Genomic DNA, 23,914 nt, shown 5'->3' on the forward strand with positions numbered 1-23,914 from the left:
GGCATATATACAACTAGTGTGAAAGAGTTGATTGCTGGTTGATGTGGACTCGTTGGGCCGAATGGTCTGTATCCATGCTGCATATTTCAAGCACTCAATCAAAATAAAGTTACATTTCAGGAAATGAAATCTGCGGATGTTGGATGCGCTCAGCGTGTCAGGCAGTATCTGTGGATATTTAAATAACGCTAATATTCAGAAAAATGTTGTTGCCTCATTTTGTTCTCATGGGATAGCATGGTTTGAAAGATTAATTGATTGCCTTTCCTTAACGTCCCGAACCATTGGCTACAGGTGGAATATCAGCACTCTGAATGCAATCGGTTCCACATCACTAACGTTTCAGTCAAAATAAAACAAACGAGACAAACTTTCATTGACAGCAACAGTTTATTATGAAGCATTCATATCATCTGCATTATTATTCATTTCATTGATAAAAAGCTATTCCAGTAAATTGAATGCACAGAACAGAGTTTAACAGGGTTAGTTAACTAGAGCAGTTGGAAACTATGCTACGGTTAGATCATTGCACTAACTTGACGATAAAAACTTTGGCGGAGGTGAGGAAAAATAAGATCAGAGCGGGGACCTGGTTTTGGAAACAGACCTGGTCTTGACTTCTGGCAACCTTGCTTTGAAGTCACTTTCATGAAATCAATGGTTTATTGACAAAGAGACATATATTCTGATCAATTGATAGCAATTGACAACGCTGGGTGATATATATTTGATTGCTGTGCAGAATTCCTTCAATGTTGGTGCAAGCTAGGAGTCTCCATTGTAATTGGTGGGCCGTGTGGCGAGGTTCTGAATTCATCGCGTTTCTGCAAAAGACAATGTGAAGTCATCAGACTAATTGACGCTGGGAACCAAAGATCCACAGGGTCTTTGCTGGGAGCCACGGTTTGTTTCACCTGACCGCTCGCAACACAATGCTGCCTGGAAGATCGATCCCAGACAACCCACCTCAAGCACAGAAATCCACCCTGAAGGCATACAACCTGACAAAACCGTGTGATATAATCTGCAGAGAGCTTTGGTTTGACTTCAGGATATGAAAAGGAGCACTGTTTTTGTTTCTGTCATTGGACAGGGCAATTGAGATCATTAATTAATTAAACCGTTTTCCGATACATTCGGCGGCGAGGAGCAATCTCTTTGGTCAGAGTGTGGCGATTCTGTGGAATTCATTGCCACAGAAGGCCGAGGAGGCCAAGTCAATTATCTCCAGAAATGCTGCTTGTCCCCCTGAGTCACTCCAGCATTTTGTTTCTGTCCAAGTCAATGGATATTTTTAAGGCAGAGATTGAGATTCTTTTGATAAGTACGGGTGTCTGGGGTTATGAGGTAAGGGCAGGAGAACGGGATTGAGATGGAAAGGTAGATCAGCCGTGATTGAATGGCGCATTAGACTTGATGGGCTGAATGGCCTAATTCTGCTCCGATAATTTATGAACCCGAATATCTGACAATAAACCTACCTCAGTGCCGCCTGTGAACAACGCGATTGAGATCCTCCAGATCACAAGCAGGAGAAAGAACAGCCAGCGCCCCACTTCCCATGAGACGTAACTGGGCAAAGGGCAAGAAAAACAGAATGGCACTGTGAGGAAACGAGACGGTTTATCTTTGAAACATTGATCTAATTACTGCGGCATGGCTGCGGGACTGGGAATGACACATTACAGGGTTATATGGATTCAGAAAAACACAGAGAAACCATACACGAGGGCGTAGGCGTGAAACCAATGAATACAGTGTAATTCCTTGGGAGAAAGAAGGCGCAGCGGAAAGGAAGAGTATAATAAAATCCACATGGGTGGACATGAATATTAACGATGACTAATGGTGGAGGGGAGGCAAGGCAGGAAACATGCAAACAGATCAGGCCAATTAATAAAACGATTTAAACATAATAACGCTTGATCTCATATCACTCGATATTACTTGGATTAACGCGGTAGATGTGTGGATGGGGGAATCGAGTTCGGGTTGATGATGCTACGGCGCCCACACACATGAGGGAACCTCCAGTAACAGAGCTTCCAGCCGGTTGACCACCACAATGACCACCCTGAACTATCAAACCCTCCATCACCTACCTTTGCCATTGACCTGAATGACCATGGTGCAGGTCCCGTCACGGTTGGAGGTGACCACATTGACAACTTCACTCAATATATTTCCTTGTGTATTTGAGGCTGCGCAGTAATATTGATGGCGTTGCGGTTTCAAGGACAGGCAATGCAGATCCAATGTATTGGTATCTGACACATTTGAATCCACAGAAGAGGTCTTCTTAAACCACGTGTATACAATGGGAAGAGATCCCTCGTGGGACTCACAGGACACTGATGCTGAACCCGCAAAACAGGAGACGTTGTCCGATGACTGGAATCCAAGTACAGGAACAGACACGGGTTCTGTTGGAAAGAATTACACATTGAGTAGACATCTGAAAAACAATCCTTCTCCAAATTTGAAAACTTCTATATCTCAACCTGGATCCACCAGACTGGAACCTTACCAGCTTATCGACTGAAGAAGGGTCTCGACCCGAAAGGCCACCTATTCCTTTTTCTCCAGAGGTGGTGTCTACCCGCTGAGTCACTACAGTTATTAGTGTCTTTCATCTTATCTACCTCCCCGTGTCTCGGTATTGCCAAGATGCCTGAATTGGGCATTAGATACCATGTTATGGGAAAGATGTTGTCAAGTGGGTGAGGAGGGTGCGGAGAAGAGTTACGATGAGGTTGGCAGGACTCTGGTGTCTGAGCAATAGAGAGATTTTAAGGGGTAGGGGAAAGATTAATCGGAATTTTTGTAACTGGTAACTCTTTCAGATAAAGGGCGGTGAGTGTATGGAACGAGCTGCCAGACGAGGTAGTCGAAGCTGGGACTATCGCAATGTTTAAGAAACAATTAGACAGGTACGTGGGTAGAAACAAAATGCTGGATTAACTCAACGGGACAGGCAGCATCTCTAGATAGAAGTAACGGGTGACGTTCCGGGTCGTGGTCCTTCTTCAGACTGTGTCAGGGGAGAGGGAGGCACAGAGATAAGGAAGAGTAATGTGTGAAAACGAGACATCAAAGCAGAAGGGCTCAAGGAAATTGTAGAATAGATTATTGTTAGTATGGAGAAGGTGGTAAAGAAGTATGCAGAAAACATTTAATTGGGGACAGTCGGACTCTTGGAGATAGAGGGAGAGAGAGAGACCGCGGGGTGGCGATGGGGTGACTGACCCGTGAAGTGGGGATGGAGAGATTTAATAAGTTCATAGTTTCAAGGTGCAGAATTAGGCCATTCAGCCCATCATGTCAACCCCGCCATTCACAGTCATGGCTGATCTATTGTTCCCTCTTAACCCCATTCTCCTGCCTTCTCCACATAACCGCTTACACACTGGCCTGTTAACCTCCACCTTATAATATTCATTGGTTTGTGCTCCACAGCGGTCTGTGGGCAATGAATTCCTCAGATAGGTCACCTTCTGACTAAATAAATCCCTTCTGATCTTCTCTCTGAAGTACGTCCATTTATTCTCAGGCTATGGCCTCTGGCCCGAGTCTCTCGCACTAGTGGAAACATCATCTCCACGTCCACTCTATCCAGGCCTTTCACTATACGGTAAGTATCAACTCAAGCGAGTAACGGCCCAGCGCTGTCAAACGCTCATCATTTGTTAACCCAACTTATTCCTGGGATCATTCTTGTAAACCTCCTCTGGCCCCTCTCCAGACCTAACACATCCTTCCTCAGATATGGTGCCTGGAACTGGTCATAACACTCCAAATAGAAACATAGAAACATAGACACATAGGCGCAGGAGTAGGCCATTCGGCCCTTCAAGCCTGCACCGCCATTCAATATGGTCATGGCTGTTCATCCAACTCAGTATCATGTACCTGCCTTCTCTCCATACCCCCTGATCCCTTTAGCCACAAGGGCCACATCTAACTCCCTCTTAAATATAGCCAATGAACTGGCCTCAACTACTTTCTGTGGCAGAGAGTTCCAGAGATTCACCACTCTCTGTCGTCTGACCAGCGCCTTATAGAGCCTCAGCATTACATCCATGTTTTTACATTCTATAAATAAATGCTAGCATTGCATTCGCCTTCCTTACTGCCGATTGGACTTGCAAATTAACAGTTCAGAGACAGGGGAATGTGTTGAGCATCCCACTTGAAGTGGGTGGCCGCTCAGTGGGACAGAGCCCGCACTGGGTGAGAGCAATATGAGTGGGGTTTCCCGATCCCCGCTCGCTCCCAGCAGGTCTCTGCACTGCTGCGGAGCCTCGGGATATCGGTGCTGCCCTGACCCTTCCCGGAGAAAACATCGATCAGGCATTTCAGTGGAGACGTCAAGTCAATCGCTGAGAAACGTACCGTCAGATACTTGGAGTTGTACGTGAAATATTGGATGAACATCAGGTATAATAATTCCACATCTGTACCGTCCTGTATCTCCATCCTGAAGATCCTCCACAGTCACAGTAAACATTCCTCGTGCCGGGTTATCGGTGATTGACATTCTTCCACTCCGTCCGTGTTGCCCATTTGTTTCCACCACATCTGTACATTGGCGACTCTGCACACGGCACCAGTATTTTGTGTGTGAGCGGTACTCTGGTGCATAGTGACAATCCATTGTGATCGCTCTTCCCACAACTCCTCTTACATACGTCTCTCCCCACACTGCACCTGAAACTGAAGGAGGAAACTTTCAGAACTGAGAGGAACTGAACTGTTTCATGAAAGTTGATACATTTTGAAGATTACATGAAAGAAAACTTAAATGGTTCCATGACGTGTCATATTGCTTCACGGCCAATGTCTCCGGTCTGAAGTGCAGGCAGTGCTCTTATTGTACCAGTTGTGTCAGTGTTCTGTCCCCGGGTCAGTACAATTTGGGTTCACTTCCCACTGCAGATCCCTGAGCCGAAACTGGGCTGGGATCGCAGTGCGGTACTGAGGGAGCGCGGCAGTGTTGCAGGAGCTGCCTTTCAACAATCCCAGGCGGTGCCCGGCCTCTCATCCGACAGAAATACTCCACTTTGCTATTTCATTGGCGGTGCCGCCGGCTGCGCCGCCAACATTCATCTCTCAACCGACACTGGGCCGGACCCGTGTTTAGATATTCACCGCCGCCATTGCCTTCAGAACGGCGAAGAGGAAACACTTTTTCACACAGAGAGTTGTGAATCTGTGGAATTATATGCCTCAGAAGGTAGTGGAAGCCAATTATTTTGATGCTTTCAATGGAGAATTAGATAGAGATCTTAGATTGCGGAGTCGGGGGATATGGGGAGAAGGCAGGAACCGGTTACTGATTGTGGATGATCAGCCATGATCATAGTGATTGGCGGTGCTGCCTCGAAGTGCGGAATGGCCTACTCCTGCACCTATTGTCTATTGGCTGTTCCTGGTGATGTCTGAACCTCTGTCCTTTGGTACAGTTGTCTTGGAGTATATGCTCCAAATTTAGTCGCTATGTTATGCATATAAAGAATTCTTAGGGTTCAATTTGACAATGTTGCAACAGTGGTTAAATTACTAACTTGGAGTCTGGAAATTCAGATGTGATCTCAGTTCCTACCATGATACATAGCGAGTTCGGATCCGTTGTATTAAATATTTCTAAGACTAACCCGCTGAGTTTCTCCAGCATTCTTGTGTACCTTCAATAAATACTGGCCTTGGTGACCATGAAGCCAGGAAATTATCACCCAACCCCATCTACCAGTCCTGCCCAGACTTGTTTACAAGCGACTGCAGAGCCCCCGCAACGAGCTTGGCTCTGAAGCGTCTTTCTGCAATGGCCCAGAAAGGAAAAAAAAAAGTGAGATCAGGACAATAAATACTGGCTGTTTAAGAAGGAACTGCAGATGCTGGAAAATCGAAGGTACACAAAAATGCTGGAGAAACTCAGCGGGTGCAGCAGCATCTATGGAGCGATGGAAATAGGCAACGTTTCGGCCCGAAACGTTGCCTATTTCCTTCGCTCATAGATGCTGCTGCACCCGCTGAGTTTCTCCAGCATTCTTGTGTACCTTCAATAAATACTGGCCTTGTGAGCTACACGCGTCCGGTGAAAATCAGTAACAAAACAATTAAATCTATTTGAATTCTAGAGCAGAATCGTTGATGTGCCATGTGGGTGAAGCGTACATCTCTACACGGTCAGAGGCAAAGGGCGTGTAGGAAATGAATCTAAATTTTAAGAGTAAAGGCAGTCACGCCAGTCAGCTGTCGAGCAGAACCGTGACATGACCTGAGGATCACAACATGTTTTCCGACGGGATTTTATTGAACTGAAGCCGATGTGAACTCGAGAGAAAATATATCAGGGGCATTAGTTCCACAGAAGTCAATGTGAGCGGGAGAAATTGTATCTGCGACATTAATTCCACCATTTCTGCCTTTCTGAAAATGAGGTTAGCAAAGAACATAGAAACGTAGAAACATAGAAAATGGGTGCATGAGTAGGCCATTCGGTCCTTCGAGCCTGCACCGCCATTCAATATGATCATGGCTGATCATCCAAGTGACGTCTCTCCATACCCCCTGATCCCTTTAGCCACAAGGGCCACATCTAACTCCCTCTTAAATATAGCCAATGAACTGGCCTCAACTACCCTCTGTGGCAGAGAGTTCCAGAGATTCACCACTCTCTGTGTGGAAAATGTGTTTCTCAACTCGGTCATAAAGGATTTCCCCTTGATCCTTAAACTGTGACCCCTTGTCCTGGACTTCCACAACATCGGGAACAATCTTCCTGCATCTAGCCTGTCTAACCGCTAAAGAATTTTGTAAGTTTCTATAAGATCCCCCCTCAATCTTCTAAATACTAGCGAGTACAAGCCGAGTCTATCCAGTCTTTCTTCATATGAAAGTCCTGACATCCCAGGAATCAGACTGGCGAACCTTCTCTGTACTCCCTCTATGGCAAGAATGTCTTTCCTCAGATTTGGAGACCAAAACTGTACGCAATACTCCAGGCGTGGTCTCACCAAGACCCTGTACAAGCGCACTAGAACCTCCCTGCTCCTATACTCAAATCCTTTTGCCATGTTGCTCTTTCACGAAATAAAATGGTTTTCATTGCCCGGCCTTTGTAAGCCAAACTTCCTTTATATTGCCAAATCCATTATGGCGTATGAAAGATATGAAACAACAATATATTCTGATTGAAAGGCATATTGGATAACATACAATTCTGATCAAATAAATGACACGCCGACACCACAATGCACTGAGTTCCATTGCCCCCATTACATGCCTACACATACGTAATCATCTTTGCTGTGGAAAGAGTACACGGAACCCCAACTAACATTGATTATTGGGATATTTAATTCTGGCTATCACTCACCCGGCAGCGAGGAGATGAGAAGAATGGGAATCCACATTATTTTACCCATAGTGGCAAGGCCAGCACTTGTCTGTCTGTCGCTCAGCTCTGAGCTCTCAGATACAACCGCATCTCTCTAATAGCAACGAGGAAGATAGGATCAGGAAGTCTGATCGTGAACCACAGCGAGCCAGCAGCAGCGCGACACGTTACAGTGTGAAAGGCTCAGGGTTATATTTAACAAATGGTTGGGTCAGATTGTCACAGAGGCATATAGCGCGGAGACAGGCACTTCTCCCCAACGTGTTAGACCAAGATGCTTATCTAGGTTGGTCAAAATTGCCCACGTTTGACCCATATCTCCCCAAACCCTTACTATCTATGGGCCTGCCCAATTGTAATTCAGAGCTTATAAATTAGCAGAGTCGTGTTCATGAAATTATTATTTGCTGACCTTGTACATCTGTTTGTGATGATTAATTTAATGAATGTTTGCATGATAATATAACATGTCATCTGCTGCGGGCTACCGTTCTGGGTTTGTTACTTTCAGGGGAACAGTGCAGTTTATTCGGGTTGTGTACATCAGTGGCAATGTTGTGCATCACCAGGTATCGGTGTAACACAATGATGTGTCCGCCACTGATGTTAGTTGAGCGTTGGCGACCCTCAGTAAAGGATCTTTTGGTTCGGAGCTATTTCCCGTTTCCTCCCCAAAACGCTGCAGACAGGAACAGACGATGCAGCAAAACAATTTATTTTAATCCTCGTCCTGCTTTGACCCAAGATTTCTGCAAAACACTGCTCAGCAAACAGTGTTACATCGAGCTGCTCGCAAGACACGGTTCAGAGATACGAATCTACACACCCTTGTATCAGCAGCGCGAGCAAAGTGTCAGCACTGCAGAACAATTCAGTGTAAAGGAACAAATTAGTGTTTGAACATTTTAAATTAAAGTACATTCCAAGCCTGAACCCTCCTCTAAAAACAACGGTGCCCATCCCGCTGAGTTGCTCCAGTATTTTGTGTCTTTCTGTGGCATCTCAGACCGTTTACCTCTCACTATCTGTGAGGCACTTTGGGATGTCCTGCAGTGGGGAAAAGCTGTAATCCAAGATCATTTCTCCCATTAGACCATTAACAAGCTCCATTTGAACGGGCCAGGCAGCATCAGTGTGACCACAGAATCTGCAAGTATCTCTGGCTATTCAGCACCCCTCGGATATCCCTGACCTGGGGATTTGTGAGTTCAAAGCAGCCTCTGGTCAGCATATTAATGATCTGGATGAGGGAATTGAAGGCAATATCTCCAAGTTTGCGGATGACACTAAGCTGGGGGGCAGGGTTAGCTGTGAGGAGGATGCTAGGAGACTGCAAGGTGACTTGGATAGGCTGGGTGAGTGGGCAAATGTTTGGCTGATGCAGTATAATGTGGATAAATGTGAGGTTATCCATTTTGGTGGCAAAAACAGGAAAGCAGACTATTATCTAAATGGTGACCGACTAGGAAAAGGGGAGATGCAGCGAGACCTGGGTGTCATGGTACACCAGTCATTGAAAGTAGGCATGCAGGTGCAGCAGGCAGTGAAGAAAGCGAATGGTATGTTAGCTTTCATAGCAAAATGATTTGAGTATAGGAGCAGGGAGGTTCTACTGCAGTTGTACAGGGTCTTGGTGAGACCACATCTGGAGTATTGCGTACAGTTTTGGTCTCCAAATCTGAGGAAGGACATTATTGCCATAGAGGGAGTGCAGAGAAGGTTCACCAGACTGATTCCTGGGATGTCAGGACTGTCTTATGAAGAAAGACTGGATAGATATATGGTTTATACTCTCTAGAATTTAGGAGATTGAGAGGGGATCTTATAGAAACTTACAAAATTCTTAAGGGGTTGGACAGGCTAGATGCAGGAAGATTGCTCCCGATGCTGGGGAAGTCCAGGACAAGGGGTCACAGCTTAAGGATAAGGGGGAAATCCTTTAAAACCGAGATGAGAAGAACTTTTTTTCACACAGAGAGTGGTGAATCTCTGGAACTCTCTGCCACAGAGGGTAGTCGAGGCCAGTTCATTGGCTATATTTAAGAGGGAGTTAGATGTGGCCCTTGTGGCTAAGGGGATCAGAGGGTATGGAGAGAAGGCAGGTACGGGATACTGAGTTGGATGATCAGCCATGATCATATTGAATGGCGGTGCAGGCTCGAAGGGCCGAATGGCCTACTCCTGCACCTAATTTCTATGTTTCTATGGTCTCATTTCCTCGTCTCCCCACTTACTGTGTGGAGAATATTTATCTTTGTCAGTGGGACAATTTACCCAAAGCAATCCTTGAGTCTATCCGAACTTTATGGTGGTTACTCCGTTATTGCAGGTCACCATTTCTTATTTCCAAACAACATCCTTCACAGTTCTTTCATGGGCGGGGTTACAGTCACAAGTCAGACTGAGGAAAGCAACACAATGTATTTGCAGTTTCACACCCCGCGCTTTGCAAGCTGCAACTCAACCATTTTGTTCTGCACAAGAATAGACTTTCAACTAGTTTAGTTTAGTTTAGTTCAGTTTGAAGATACAGCGAGGAAACAGGCCCTTCGGCCCACCGAGTCCACACTGACCAGCAATCCCCGCACATTAACACTACCCTTCACACACTGGGCAAGCCAATTAACCTACATACCTGTACGTCTATGGAGAGTGGGAGGAAACGGAAGATATCGAAGAAAACCCTCGCGGTCACGGTCGAACGTACATACTCCGTACAGACAGCTCCCGTAGTCGGGATCGAACCCGGAACTCCGGTGCTGTAAGCGCTGTAAGGCAGCAACTCTACCGTTGCGCCACCGTGGCCATTATTTATAGTCCTTTAACTCCTTTGTACGGTGGACAAACTGAATAACTCGTTGCAGCATTAAAATATTTATCAATATTACTGTATCCTAAAGACGCGAAAGTGGGGTAATATAGAACCAGTGTGAAAGGGTTGATTGCTGGTTGACGTGGACTCAGTGGGCCGAATGGTCTGTATCCATGCTGTATCTTTCAATCACTTAATCAAAAAATCAAACATGCTGGATTATCTCAACGGGACAGGCAGCATCACTGGATGAAAGGAATGGGTGACGTTTCGGCTCGAGACCCTTCTTCAGACTGAAGTCAGGGGAGAGGGAGATAATTGGATAAGGAATTGTGAGGTGTGAAAATGGGGCCAAGGGTATGCAGATCAAACGAAAATGTAGAATAGATCATTGTTAGCTGGGAGATGGTAACAAGAAAGCGATTAGAGATAAAATGTAGTCGGAGACTGTCAGACTGATCGGAGCACTGGGAAGGAAGGAGGGGTGGATTGAGAGGGAAAGCAAGGGTTACTTGTTGAAACATAGAAACATAGAAAATAGGTGCAGGAGTAGGCCATTCGGCCCTTCGAGCATGCACCGCCATTCAATATGATCATGGCTGATCATCCAACTCGGTATCCCGTACCTGCCTTCTCTCCATATCCCCTGATCCCTTTAGCCACAAGGGCCACATCTAACTCCCTCTTAAATATAGCCAATGAAATGGCCTCAACTACCTTCTGCGGGAGAGAATTCCAGAGATTCACCACTCTCTGTGTAAAAAAAGTTTTCCTCATCTCGGTCCTAAAAGATTTCCCCCTTATCCTTAAACTGTGACCCCTTGTTCTGGACTTCCTCAACATCGGGAACAATCTTCCTGCATCTAGCCTGTCCAACCCCTTAAGAATTTTGCAAGTTTCTATAAGATCCCCCCTCAATCTTCTAAATTCTGGCGAGTACAAACCGAGTCTATCCAGTCTTTCTTCATATGAAAGTCCTGACATCCCAGGAATCAGTCTGGTGAACCTTCTCTGTACTCTCTCTATGGCAAGAATGTCTTTCCTCAGATTAGGAGACAAAAACTGTACGCAATACTCCAGGTGTGGTCTCACCAAGACCCCGTACAACTGCAGTAGAACCTCCCTGCTCCTATACTCAAATCCTTTTGCTATGAATGCTAACATACCATTCGTCTTCTTCACTGCCTGCTGCACCTGCATGCCTACTTTTAATGACTGGTGTACCATGACACCCAGGTCTCGTTGCATCTCCCCCTTTCCTAATCGGCCACCATATGAAAGTTAAATATAGCATTGAAGTCAATGTTCACACCGCTGGGGTGTAAGCTGCCCAAGCGAAATAGGAGGTGCTGTTCCTCCAAGTTGCGCTGGGAGTCCCTCTGACAATGGAGGATGCCCAGGACAGAAATGTCAGTGTGGGAATGGGAGGGGGAGTTAAAGTGTTTAGCGACCGGGATATCAGGTTGGTTTAGACGGACTGAGCGGAGGTGTTGAGCGAAACGATCTCCGAGAGGCGACAACAATCGCAGGCTCGGCGATCGTTTCGCTGAACACTGCAGCTCAGTCCGCCTAAACCTACCCGATCTATCCACAGATGCCACCTGTCACACTGAGTTACCCCAGCAATTTATGTCTAACTTCAGTTTAAACCAGCATCTGCAGTTCCTTCCTACCTAAAAATGTGTTGCATTTAGGAAATTAAATCTGCAGATGTTGGATTTGCTTAGCGCGTCAGTCGGCATCTGTGCAGAGAAACATAAGGATAATCGTCAAAACAATGTCGTTGCATAATTTTGTTCAGATAGGATAGCTTGGTGTGAAAGATTATTTGGCTGCTTTTCCTAAATGCCTTTAACGTTTGGCAACAGGAGGATTATCCAGCAGTCTGATTGCAGTCTGCTCTTCATCACTAAAGTTCCAGTCTAAACAAAAGAAAATTAGACAAACCATTTCTCGACATAAACAATTTATTATGAAGCATTCTGATGCATTATCATTTATTAATCATTGAAAAACATTTTTTCCATGAAGATGAATGCATAAAATATAGTTTAACAGAGTTTAAGATGCTGGAGCAATGGAAAGCATGCAAAGGTTAAACCAATTGTTCGAAGCTGCCGAAAGAAAACTTGGAAAAGGTGGCAAAAATTAAGATCATTGCGGGAAATGAGTTTTGGAAACAAATATGGTTTGGAAAGTTTGGAACATTGCTTTGAAGTCACTTTCATGAAATCACTGTGAACAAGTTAGGGCTTTATTCTTTGGAGCGCAGAAGGTTAAGGGGGGACTTGATAGAGGTTTTTAAAATGATGAGAGGAATAGACAGAGTTGACGTGGAAAAGCTTTTCCCACTGAGAGTAGGGAAGATTCAAACAAGGGGACATGACTTGAGAATTAAGGGACTGAAGTTTAGGGGTAACATGAGGGGGAACTTCTTTACTCAGAGAGTGGTAGCTGTGTGGAATGAGCTTCCAGTGAAGGTGGTGGAGGCAGGTTCGTTTTTATCATTTAAAAATAAATTGGATAGTTATATGGATGGGAAAGGAATGGAGGGTTATGGTCTGAGCGCAGGTATATGGGACTAGGGGAGATTATGTGTTCGGCACGGACTAGAAGGGTCGAGATGGCCTGTTTCCGTGCTGTAATTGTTATATGGTTATATGGGTATATGGTTATTAGTTGAATTGCAAGATACGTATATTCTATCCAGTTGATATCAGTTGACAAAGCAGGATGATGATTAAATATTTCATCGCGGTGCAGAATTCCCTCACTGTTGGTGCAAGCTAGGTGTCTTCATTCGTGGGTCGAGTGGCAAGGTTCAGACTCATCGCATGTCTGCAAAAGACAATAATAATAATAATAATACATTTTATTTAATGGGCGCCTTTCATACATCTCAAGGACACCTTACATAGTAATCGGAATAAAAACATATAATCGGAATAAAACAAGTAATTAAAGACATCACAGTGACACAAATTAAAAACAGAATTCAATCCAAAAACAGAAAATCAAAAACACAGTGTGAAAAGAGAGCAGCGGCAGCCAAAGCGCGCCAGCGTCCACTCTCTCTTCACGGCAGCCATCTTGGACACAGACCTACAGGACTACAATTAGACAAAAAAAATCATCCCCCCACAGTGGATAGCACTGTGGAGGAAGGCACAATGTCCAGTCCCCACCCCATGATCACCCCAAAGTCAGGCTTATTGAGGCCACCGCAATTGCCTGTACGGGGGCCCGATGTCCCTGGCCGTTCTCACCGGGTGGTCTTGCCCCGGCGTCGGGAGAGTCCTTTCGGCGGCTGGGCCACTTGGAACGGCCGCTTCTTGGTTGGAGCCCGCGGCTGCCGAAGCCGACAAGGCCGCGCCGGTTTGGCGCTCCCAGGCTCCAGATGAAAAAGTCGGCGCCCGCTCTCCGCACTGCCGCCTTGCCGCCTCTACGCACGCCGTCTCTCCGCACGCCGCCTCTCCGCTCCGCAAACCCGCAGCCCGGAGATGTTGCTCACGGCGGTCCAGCTCGCCAGAGCTCCAGCGCGGCGACCCAGGCAAGGCATCGCCCGCTCCGCTCCGCTCCGCTCCAGCGCTCCAATGCTGTGCCGCCACCCAGGCCGAGGTGCTGGGTGGTTCCCGCCAAGAAACGGCGCTCCAAGCCCGCTGGTAGGCCACGAGGACGGGTCGACGGGCAGCCCGGAAAAAAGGCTGCCACACCGACCAGGTAGGGACCTATAAATAAAGTAACACCTACCCCCCCACATTAAAAGACCATATCCCCTACAAACAAAAAAACAGGACTCACTAAAAACTATTAAAAAAAACGAATTTAAGACGGACGGCTGCTGGCTAGCAGCCGTTCACCAAGATGGCTCCTCCTCATGTGAAGTCATCAGACTCATTGACAGTGGGAACCACGCTTTATTTAACCCGACCACTCCCAACACATTGCTGTCTGGAAGATGGACTCTAACGAATCCACACCGGGCACAGAAATCCACCCTTCACACGTACAACCTGACAAAACCTCGTGATATCATCCACATAGAGGTTTGGTTTAACTTCAGGATATGAAAACGTGCACGGTTTTTGTTTCTATCAATGGGCAGGTTATTTGAAAGCATTAATGGAAACCGTTTGGAAACATTCGGCGAAGAGAAGTGATTGCTTAGGTCAGAGGGTGGTGAATCTATGGATGTCATTACCACAGGAGGCTGTGGAGGCCAAGTCAATTCACACCGGAGATGCTGCCTGTCCCGCTGAGCTACTTCCGCATTTTTGTATCTGTCCAAATCAATTGGTATTTTTAAGGCGGAGATTTTCATATTCTTGATAAATAAGAATGTCAAGAGTCATCGGGAGATGGCAGGAGAATGGGATTGAGAGGGAAGCCGTGATTGGGGGCGGATTAGATATGAGGGGCTGAATGGCCTAATTCTGCTCCTATAATTTATGAACACGATGACAATGAAACCTACCTTAGAGCCTCTTGTGAACACCGCGGTTGAGATACTCCAGATCACAAGCAGGAGAAAGAACATCCAGCGCCCCACTTCCCATGAGATGTAACTGGGCAAAGGGCAAGAGATACAGAATCAATGGGAGAAAACGAGACGGTTTAACTTCGAAACATTTATCTGTTATTTGCTTCATAATCTTGTTGAAGTGGAGCGGGGCGAAGCAGCAGAGTCAATGGAGATCAGCTTGGAGAAAGAACGGGTTTTGGACTGTGGGGGGGGGGGGGGGGGGGGGGGGGGTAGATATGCTCACCAATTACTGACGTCATTGCTGGAGCATGGCTACAAGGGAATGAGAGATTTCACGGTTAAATGGATTCGGAGAAGAGAGAGAAATAAGTCATGAGATGGAGCAGTGAATACAGTGAATACAGAGTAGATGCTGGTGAAACAGCGGGAGTGGCAGCATTTCTGGAGAGAAGGAATGCGTGGTTTCGGATACAGACCCTTCTTCAGACTGGGAGTCACGGGAGAGAGAAACTGGGGATGTGGAAAGAAACAAAGAACAGTGTAATATCCTGGAAAAAGAAATGCATCTGCAAGGAAGATTATAATAAAACCCATATCAGAATCAGAATCAGAATCATACTTTATTCGCCAAGTATGTTCTGCAACATACGATAAGAATAATAAACCAGATCAATTCTAATGGTGCAAGGGAGATGGGGCAACAAATATGGAAACAGATTAGGCCAATTAATAAAATAAATTGAAAATGATATTGCTTAATCTCACATCCTCGATATTACTTGGATTAACGTGGCAGGTGTGTGGATATAGGAATCGTGTTCGAAAATTCGGTGAAAGGTTCGCTCCTAACGGCGTGGCTTTTGTTAACGTTCTTATATCCTAAGCCCCTCTCCCACACACCCGCTCTCCACAGATCCAATCGCTCTCCTGTACACACGGGGCAATTTACAACTGGCACATCTTTGGGAGCTGGGAGGAAACTGGAGCACTTATATGAAATCAACACAATTAAAGGCAAAACATGCAGACCACATACAGACAGCACCTAATGGACCAGGGTCGTGGCGTTGTGAGGCTGTGATTCTATCGGCTGTGCCACTGTGCATTCAGATCAATACTCTCACGGCATTCAATGCCAGTGTAAGGAAGGCACACGTTTCCCCCAATTAAAGAATTCCCAATCAAAACACCAGCAATTTGTCCATTGTAACTTTCATTGGAAACAGAGCGGTTTACCTTGCAGAGTAATTGGATGTTATCAAATTTTCACAAGAATATTCATGACCTGGTGGAACAAGGAAATAAAGGTCAGTTTCACTGCTTTTCACTCCTCCCTGTGAACGTGTGGGTTTTCTCCAAGCGCTCCAGTTTCCCCGCATTCTGAAGTCGTGCAAGTTTGTTGGTTAATTGGCTTCTGTAAATTGTCCCCATGGAACTAGTGTACTGGTGATTACTGGACGTTGTGTACTCAGTGGGACGAAGAACCGGCTTCCACGATGTATCCACAAACTAATCAAAAGGGTCCAATTTCACTTGAGAGGAGTATTGCTTGGGATGAAACATTACAGTGATGGGCAGGGGTTGGATAGAGGGTTTTATGAAATTCCACGCAAAACAGGTGAGGAAGGGGGAACCTATTACAGGTGTGCAAAACTGTGAGCAGCGTAGATAGGGTATTTTTGGAACATTTTGCACGGCAGATATGTGTAAAAGTGGAGAACATATGGTTAAGTTAAGGCGCAGGATGTTTCAAAGGTATGAAATAATATTTTTAAACCTAGATGGAGGAACCTGAATTGCCACAATGGACGATGTGCTGGTAAATGGGATTAGTATCGATGGTACTGAATTGTCAACATTAACACAGTGGAACAAATCTGATACCGTCGTCAAGGAGTTAACGGTGGCCACAGTTACTGGTAATATTCATGCCCTTACCATATCTGAGCGTGGATTATGCGGAGATGATGGTAGGAAAGTGAAAGTGCTTGGACTGATGACACTGCAAATCTAGATAAAAGCTGTTTAAACATAAGAAGAAGTAATTGCCAGGAAGCTGGCCTACACCAGCACTGGGAGATCTATCTCTGGAGCCCAGGATCCGGCACCTCCCCCACTCCCACTTACACTTCTTCCCCTAAATCCTTCCGCTACTTACCAGTGTCATTGATTTCCACTAGAAAACTGCAGGGCACGCCACTGCTGGAGATGGACACGTTGACCATTTCACTGGATTTTGATCCACGTTTATTTGAGGCTGTGCAATAATATTGATGGTGCTGGTGTTTGAAGGATTGACAATGTAGATCCAGGGCATTGTTTTCTGAGATCTTGGCATCCGAAGATGGGGTATTTTCATACCAGGTGTAGCTAATGGGCAGTGATCCACTGACCGACTCACAGGACACTGACACGGAGTCCCCGAGACAGGAGACATTGGCTGGTGACAGAAATCCAAGCACAGGAACAGACACGGGTTCTGTGGGAAAGGAGCAAACAGTCAGACACCGAGTGAACATCTGAAAATCAAACACGCGCCAATTAGCAACATTTCTGTATCTTAGCCAGAGCCGCCAGTTTGGAATCGGACCCATCCATCTACATAGAGTCATAGAGTCATACAGCGTAGAAACAGGCCCTTCGGTCTAACTTGCCCGCGCTGCCCAACACAACCAATCTACACTAGTTCCACCTGCTCTTGCTTGGCCCTCAACCCTCTAAACTTATCCTATTGATGTACCTGTCCAAATTGTTCTTAAATGTTGCGATAGCACCTTGCATAACTACTCCGTCGCCAGTTCGTTTCATATACATGTACCTACCAACCTATGTGTAAAAACATAATTCCCCAAGTTCTTGTTAAATCATTTCCCCCTCATCTTTAAACTATGTAAGTAAGTACGTTTATTGGCCAAGTATTCACATACAAGGAATTTGCCTTGGTGCTCCGCCCACAAGTAACAACATGACATACAGTGACATTTGGAATGACTCAGAAAACACTAAACATTAATAATAATAAAACATTAATGATAAAACACCATTGATCAAGCATGTGAACCAACAAAATATCAGATCAAAGGGAGGCTACAGATTATTGGCAGTTGAGCACTCGTGGATAAAAACTATTTTTATGTCTGGCTGTGACAGATTTGACAATCCGGAGTCGCCTTCCAGAGGGAAGCGATTCAAAGAGTTGGTGGCCAGGGTGAGAGGGGTCAGATATGATCTTGCCCGCTCGCTTCCTGACCCTTGCAGTGTACAGTTCGTCAATGGTGGGAAGGTTGCAGCCAATAACCTTCTCAGCTGATCGGACGATTCGCTGCTGCCTCCAGGCGACGTGCTTGGTGGCTGAGCCAGACCAGACCTTGATGGAGAAGGTGAGACCAGACTCTACGATGACAGTGTAGATTTGGACCATCATTGTCTGTGGCAGATTGTGCTTCCTCAGCTACCGTAGGAAGTACATCTTCTGTTGTGACTTTTTGACTGTGGAGTCGATGGTCGCCCCCCCACTTAAGGTCCGTGGAGATGATGGTTCCCAGGATCTTAAAAGACTCCACAGATGTGACTGTGGTGTTGTTGATGGTGAGTGCGGTGAGGGGAGGGGGAGCTCTCCTAAAGTCCACAATCAATTCCAAAATTCCTAATCAAATTCCTGGTTCTCGATTCCCCTACTCTGGGGAAATGACTCGATCTTTTCCTCGCATGATTGTGTGCCTGCCAAAACATCATCCCTCATCATACTGCGCTCCAACAGATAAAGTCACAGCCTGCTCAACACAGTTGAGGTCAGTCCCTCAAGCCATCGCAACATTCTTGTACGTCTTCTCTGCACCCTATCCAACTTGACACGGTCTTTCCTACAACATGGTGATTAAATTGACTACAAATCAGACAATTCATCAGACAAATCTTGGTTTCGCTTTTTCATTTCAGGAATTTTCAGCTACAAAGGGGAGCATCGTTTATCCAATATTGTTGGATATTCAAAGCAACAAGTAAGATGCCCATTTGTCAAATCAAAATCAGGCAGTGTATACGGGAGTGCAATTATGAAGGAATCGGACAGGGACACTCTAGTACAGATGAGGACAATGTCAGCTGCTCAGATTCAACATTTCAAAGCGACAGCCAAATTGCCCGTCAGAAAGTTCCTTCTCCTCACAATCCATTTACCAGATTTGCACATCTCCGTGTCTCTCCATCCTCCCAGCTGCCAGAACTACCATGTCTGCCACTGTACCAGTGCACAGCAGCACCATCTCTCTTTGTTCCACATTTCCTGCATCTGCAGTTGTTTTAATCTTCCTTTAATCTGAAATTCTGCCACAATTCTACAATACCAACATTCAAGCACCTCATTAGTGCAATAGTCTCTTCGGAAAGTGGTGAAGATGGAAATATGTGGCTAGTTGTTCGACCCTGTTGTAGGTGGCGAAAATGTTGGAGGATTAAGTGCTGTGTGCACATAGTAGCGTAGGCCGAGGCAAACCGAGCGGAGTCGTTCAGTGAAACGATCGCCGAGTCTGCGCTTGATCTCGCCGATATATCGTTCACACATGGAACCGCGGATATGGTAGATGAGGTTGGAGGAGATGCAAGTGAACCTCTGCCTCACCCAAAAAGACTATTTGAGTCCTCGGACGGAGCAGAGGGAAGAGGTATAGAGACAGGTGTTGCATCTGCTGCAGTTGTATGGGAAGGTACCTAGGGAGGGGGTGGTTTGGGTGGGAAAGGACGAGTTGACCAGGGAGTTGCGGAGGGAACGGTCTCTTCGGAAAGCAGAAAGCGGTGGAGATGGAAAGATGTGGCTAGTTGTGGGATCCCTTTGTAGGTGTCGGAAAGTCGAAGGATTATATGTCGTGTGCGACGACTGATGGGGCGAAAGATGAGTTTACACTGCTTACCACCGGGGAAATGTGCGGGTGGAGAGGCTGGCTGGCTGCCGGGCGGTGGGTGGACAGTGGCTGCTGGGAGTGGGGGCGCATTGACGGGGCAGAGGGAGAGAGAGAGAGAACGCGCGGGGTGGGGAGGGAGTGATTGATCCCTGAGGTGGGGGCGGGGAGCGGGCTGGCCTGCCCCGGGAGGACCGAACGCAGTCTGTTGAGCTCTGGGGACTGATGCCATGTTTATGATTCACCGGGTATTCAGACCGCGACCAACACTTGTTTCTCACTGATCTGTCGGATTATGAGTTTGAGTGGGAATGCAAACCTCTGACAGGGTGACATTTCATACAGTTCAGAGGCAGGGGAATATGCTGAGCATCCCACTTGAAGTGGGTGGCCGCTCAGTGGGACAGAGCCCGCACTGGGTGAGAGCAACATGAGTGGGGTTTCCCGACCCCCGCCCGATCCCCGCAGTTCTCTGCACTGCTGCGGAGCCTCGGGATATCGGTGCTGCCCTGACCCTTCCCGGAGAAAACATGGACCAGGCATTTCAGTGGAGACGTCGTCAATCGCTGCGAAACGTACCGTCAGATACTTGGAGAAGTACGGAGAACATTGGATCACTGGCAGATGTTATAATTCCACAGCTGTACCATCCCGTATCTCCAGAGTGAAGATCCTCCACAGTCACAGTAAATATTCCTCGTGCCGGTATATCTGTGATTGATACTCTTCCACTCCGTCCCTGTTGCTCATTTGTTTTCACTAAAACTGTACTAAAGATACTCCACTCACGGCACCAGTATTTTGTGTTTGAGTGGTACCGTGCTCCATAGTGACAATCGATTGTGATCGCTCTTCCCACAACTCCTGTTACACACTCCTCTCCCAACACTGCACCTGAAACTGAGGGGAGAAACTTTCAGATGGAGAGCAAATGAACTGTTTAATGGAAATAGATACATTTCGAAGATTACATGAAAGAAAACTTAAATCGTTCCATGATGTGTCATATTGCGCCACCGCCAATGTCTCCGGTCTGAAGTGCAGGCAGTTGTGTCAGTTGTGTCAGTGTATTGTACTGCACAATTATCAGCACAATTTGGGTTCACTTCCCACTCCAGATCCTTGAGCAGAAACTGGGCTGGGATCGCAGTGCGGTACTGAGGGAACGCGGCTGTGTTGCAGGAGCTGCCTTTCAACAATCCCAGGCGGTGCCCGGCCTCTCACCCTACAGAAAGACCCCACTTTGCTATTTCATTGGCGGTGCCGCCGGCTGCGCTGCCAACATTCATCCCTCAACCGACACTGGGCCGGACCCTTGTTTAGACATTCACTGTCTTTACAACGCCCTGACTGAGGACAGAGGACGAGTTGCAATAAAGCGGGTCAAGAGATAAGAGACAATAGGAGCAGCAGTAGGCCATTCGGCCCTTCGAGCCAGCACCGACATTCGCTATGATCATGGCTGATCATCCACAATCAGTACCCGTGCCTACCTTCTCACCATATCCCCTAGCGCCGCTATCTTTTCTAAAGTTCCATCTAACTCTCTCTCCCTGACGGTTCGGGCCGAGACCCATCCTCACACCCGAAACTTCACCCATTCCTTCTCTCCAGAGATGCTGCCTGTCCCGCTGAGTTACTACAGCATTTTTTGTCTATCTTTAATTGTCTTTTATTTCCTTATCTCAACAGAAACTGAATCTATTCGCGAATCGTTAAGATCAGTAGGGTTCACTTCAAATACAACAGTAACACCTGAAAACAATCACCAGGAAACCACTGCGCCCAGTTTCTCTCACGGGTGTAATGGTCTCTTGCTCAAGTTTTGGAGACACAAGGAACTGTAGATACATACATAGATACATAGACAATAGGTGTAGGTGTGGGCCATTCATCCCTTCGAGCCATTCAATGTGATCATGGCTGATCATCCGCAATCAGTACCCCGTTCCTGCCTTTCCCCATATCCCTTATTTCCGCTAGACCAAAGAGCTCTATCTAACTCTCTTTTGAATGCATCCAGTGAATCGACCTCCACTGAGTTCTGAGGCAGAGAATTCCACAGATTCACAACTCTCTGGGTGAAAAAGGTTTTCCTCATCTCAGTTCTAAATGGCCTATCCAATATTCTTAAACTGTGGCCCCTGGTTCTGGACTCGCCAATATCGGGAATACGTTTCCTGCCTCTAGCGTGTCCAATCCCTTAATAATCTTATGTTTCAAAAAGATCCCACCTCATCCTTCTAAATTCCAGAGTATACAAGCGCAGCCGCTCCATTCAATCAACATATGACAGTCCCGCCTTCCCGGGAATTGTCCTTGTGAACCTACGCTGCACTCCCTCAATAGCAAGAAGGTCCTTCCTCAAATTTGGTTCAAAACTGCACACAATAATCTAGGCGTGGTCTCACTAGGGCCATGTACAACTTCAGAAGTACCTCTTTGCTCCTGTACTCAACTCCTCTTGTTATTAAGGTCAACATGCCACTAGCTGTCCTCACTGCCTGCTGTACCTGCATGCTTACTTCCAGTGAGTGATGAACAAGGACCCCCAGATCTATTTGTACTTCCCCTTTTCCCAACCTGACATCATTCAGATAATAATCAGCCTTCCTGCTTTTGCTACTAAAGTGGATAATCACCCATTTATCCACATTAAACTTCTTCTGTCATGCATCTAGCCACGCTCACTCACCACCCACCCGGAGAGCGTTACTAGCGTGAAAACGCACACCGCCAGATTCGGGGACAATTTCTTCACAGCTGTTATCAGGCATCTGAATCATCCTACCACATCCAGAGAGCAGTGCTGAACTCCTATCTACATATTTGATGACCATCGGACTACCCTTGATCGGACTTTGCTGGCTTTACCTTACACTAAACGTTATTTTCTTTTCATGTATCTATGCACTGTAAGAGGATCGATTGTAATCCTGTATTGTCTTTCTGCTGGAGAAGTCAAGTCATTCGCTGCGAAACGTACCGTCAGATACTTCGAGATAAACGTTAAATATTGGATGGTCGGCAGATGTTGTAATTCCACAGCTGTACCAGCCTGTATCTCCAGAGTGAAGATCCTCCACAGTCACAGAAAATATTCCTCGTGCCGGGATATCTGTGATTGACACTCTTCCACTCCGTCCGTGTTGCCCATTTGTTTCCACTAAAACTGTACATTGGAGACTCCTCCCACGGCACCAGTATTTTGTATGTGAGCGGTACTCTGCTGCATAGTGACAATCGATTGTGATCGATCTTCCCACAACTCCTCTTACATCCCACTTTGCCCACACTGCACCTGAAACTGAGCGGAGAAACTTTCAGATCGAGAGGAAATGAACTGTTTAATGGAAATAGACACATTTTGAAGATTACACGAAAGAAAACTTAAAAGTTCCATGATGTGTCATATTGCTCCTCTGCCAATGTCTCCAGTCTGTAGTGCAGGCAGTGCTGTTATTGTACCAGATGTACCTATTGTCTCAACCGACACTGGGCCGGACCCGTGTTTTTTTTTAAATTATCAAATAATGTATTCAATTATAAAAATAATATTTACAATACAATAAAACAAAACAGAACCCACCACCATATTACAAAACAAACAAATATACTAACCCCAGGCGGTGCCCAGATGTCCTGGGAATCCCCCAGGTGCCCGTGGACAGTGCCTGGTCATGGTCTAGTCCCACCCGGACGCGGAAATCCGACCCGTGTTGAGACATTCACCGCCGCCAATGCTTTTACAAAGCCCTGACTGAGGCCACAGAGGGTGGACGAGTTACAAAAAAGCGGGTCCATTACCGGAGAGCGTTAGTGGCGTGAAAACGCACACCGCCAGATTCGGGGAAAGTTTCTTCCCAACTGTTATCAGACATCGGAATCATCCTCCCATGACCAGAGAGCAGTGTTGAACTATCTACCTCTTTGGTGACCCTCGGACTACCCTTGATCGGACTTTGCTGGCCTTACACTAAAAGCTATTTCCCATTCATGTATCTATGCGCTGTAAGAGGATCGATTGTAATCATGTATCTGGCAGGTTAGCATGCAACAAAAAGCTTTTCTCTGTACCTCGGTACACGTGACAATAAACTGAACTTGGATTTCAGCACGACTGGGCGGCGGATCCGAGAGCGGATGGAGAGAGAGTTGGGAGTGGGTGGATAGAGCGAGGACAGTGGTACAGTCTCAGACTCCGAGGAATTGTTGGGTTTGCGACAGAGTTGAGTTGGACAAATGCAGGGGATACAATGAGACCACAATCCTGACTTCCACCTCAGTTGTAAACACATTTTGTTAGCGTAGAATTAACT

General features: G+C 46.3%; 1 protein-coding gene across 1 annotated transcript in view; it reads right to left on the minus strand.

Moving 5' to 3' along the window:
• Positions 1 to 418: 418 nt before the first annotated feature.
• Positions 419 to 23,914, minus strand: part of LOC116986628 (polymeric immunoglobulin receptor-like) — a 28,894-nt gene continuing 5,398 nt past the window's right edge. The window contains exons 3-7 of the mRNA XM_033042206.1: positions 22,582 to 22,902; positions 4,396 to 4,716; positions 2,106 to 2,426; positions 1,485 to 1,575; positions 419 to 827 (exon numbers count right to left, since the gene is read on the minus strand). Coding sequence (XP_032898097.1) covers positions 1,526 to 1,575; positions 2,106 to 2,426; positions 4,396 to 4,716; positions 22,582 to 22,902 — 1,013 coding nt within the window. The 3' untranslated portion in view covers positions 419 to 827; positions 1,485 to 1,525. The remainder of the gene's footprint in view (positions 828 to 1,484; positions 1,576 to 2,105; positions 2,427 to 4,395; positions 4,717 to 22,581; positions 22,903 to 23,914) is intronic.

This window comes from Amblyraja radiata, chromosome 24 (assembly GCF_010909765.2).
Source record: "Amblyraja radiata isolate CabotCenter1 chromosome 24, sAmbRad1.1.pri, whole genome shotgun sequence".
Classification (NCBI taxonomy): domain Eukaryota; kingdom Metazoa; phylum Chordata; class Chondrichthyes; order Rajiformes; family Rajidae; genus Amblyraja; species Amblyraja radiata.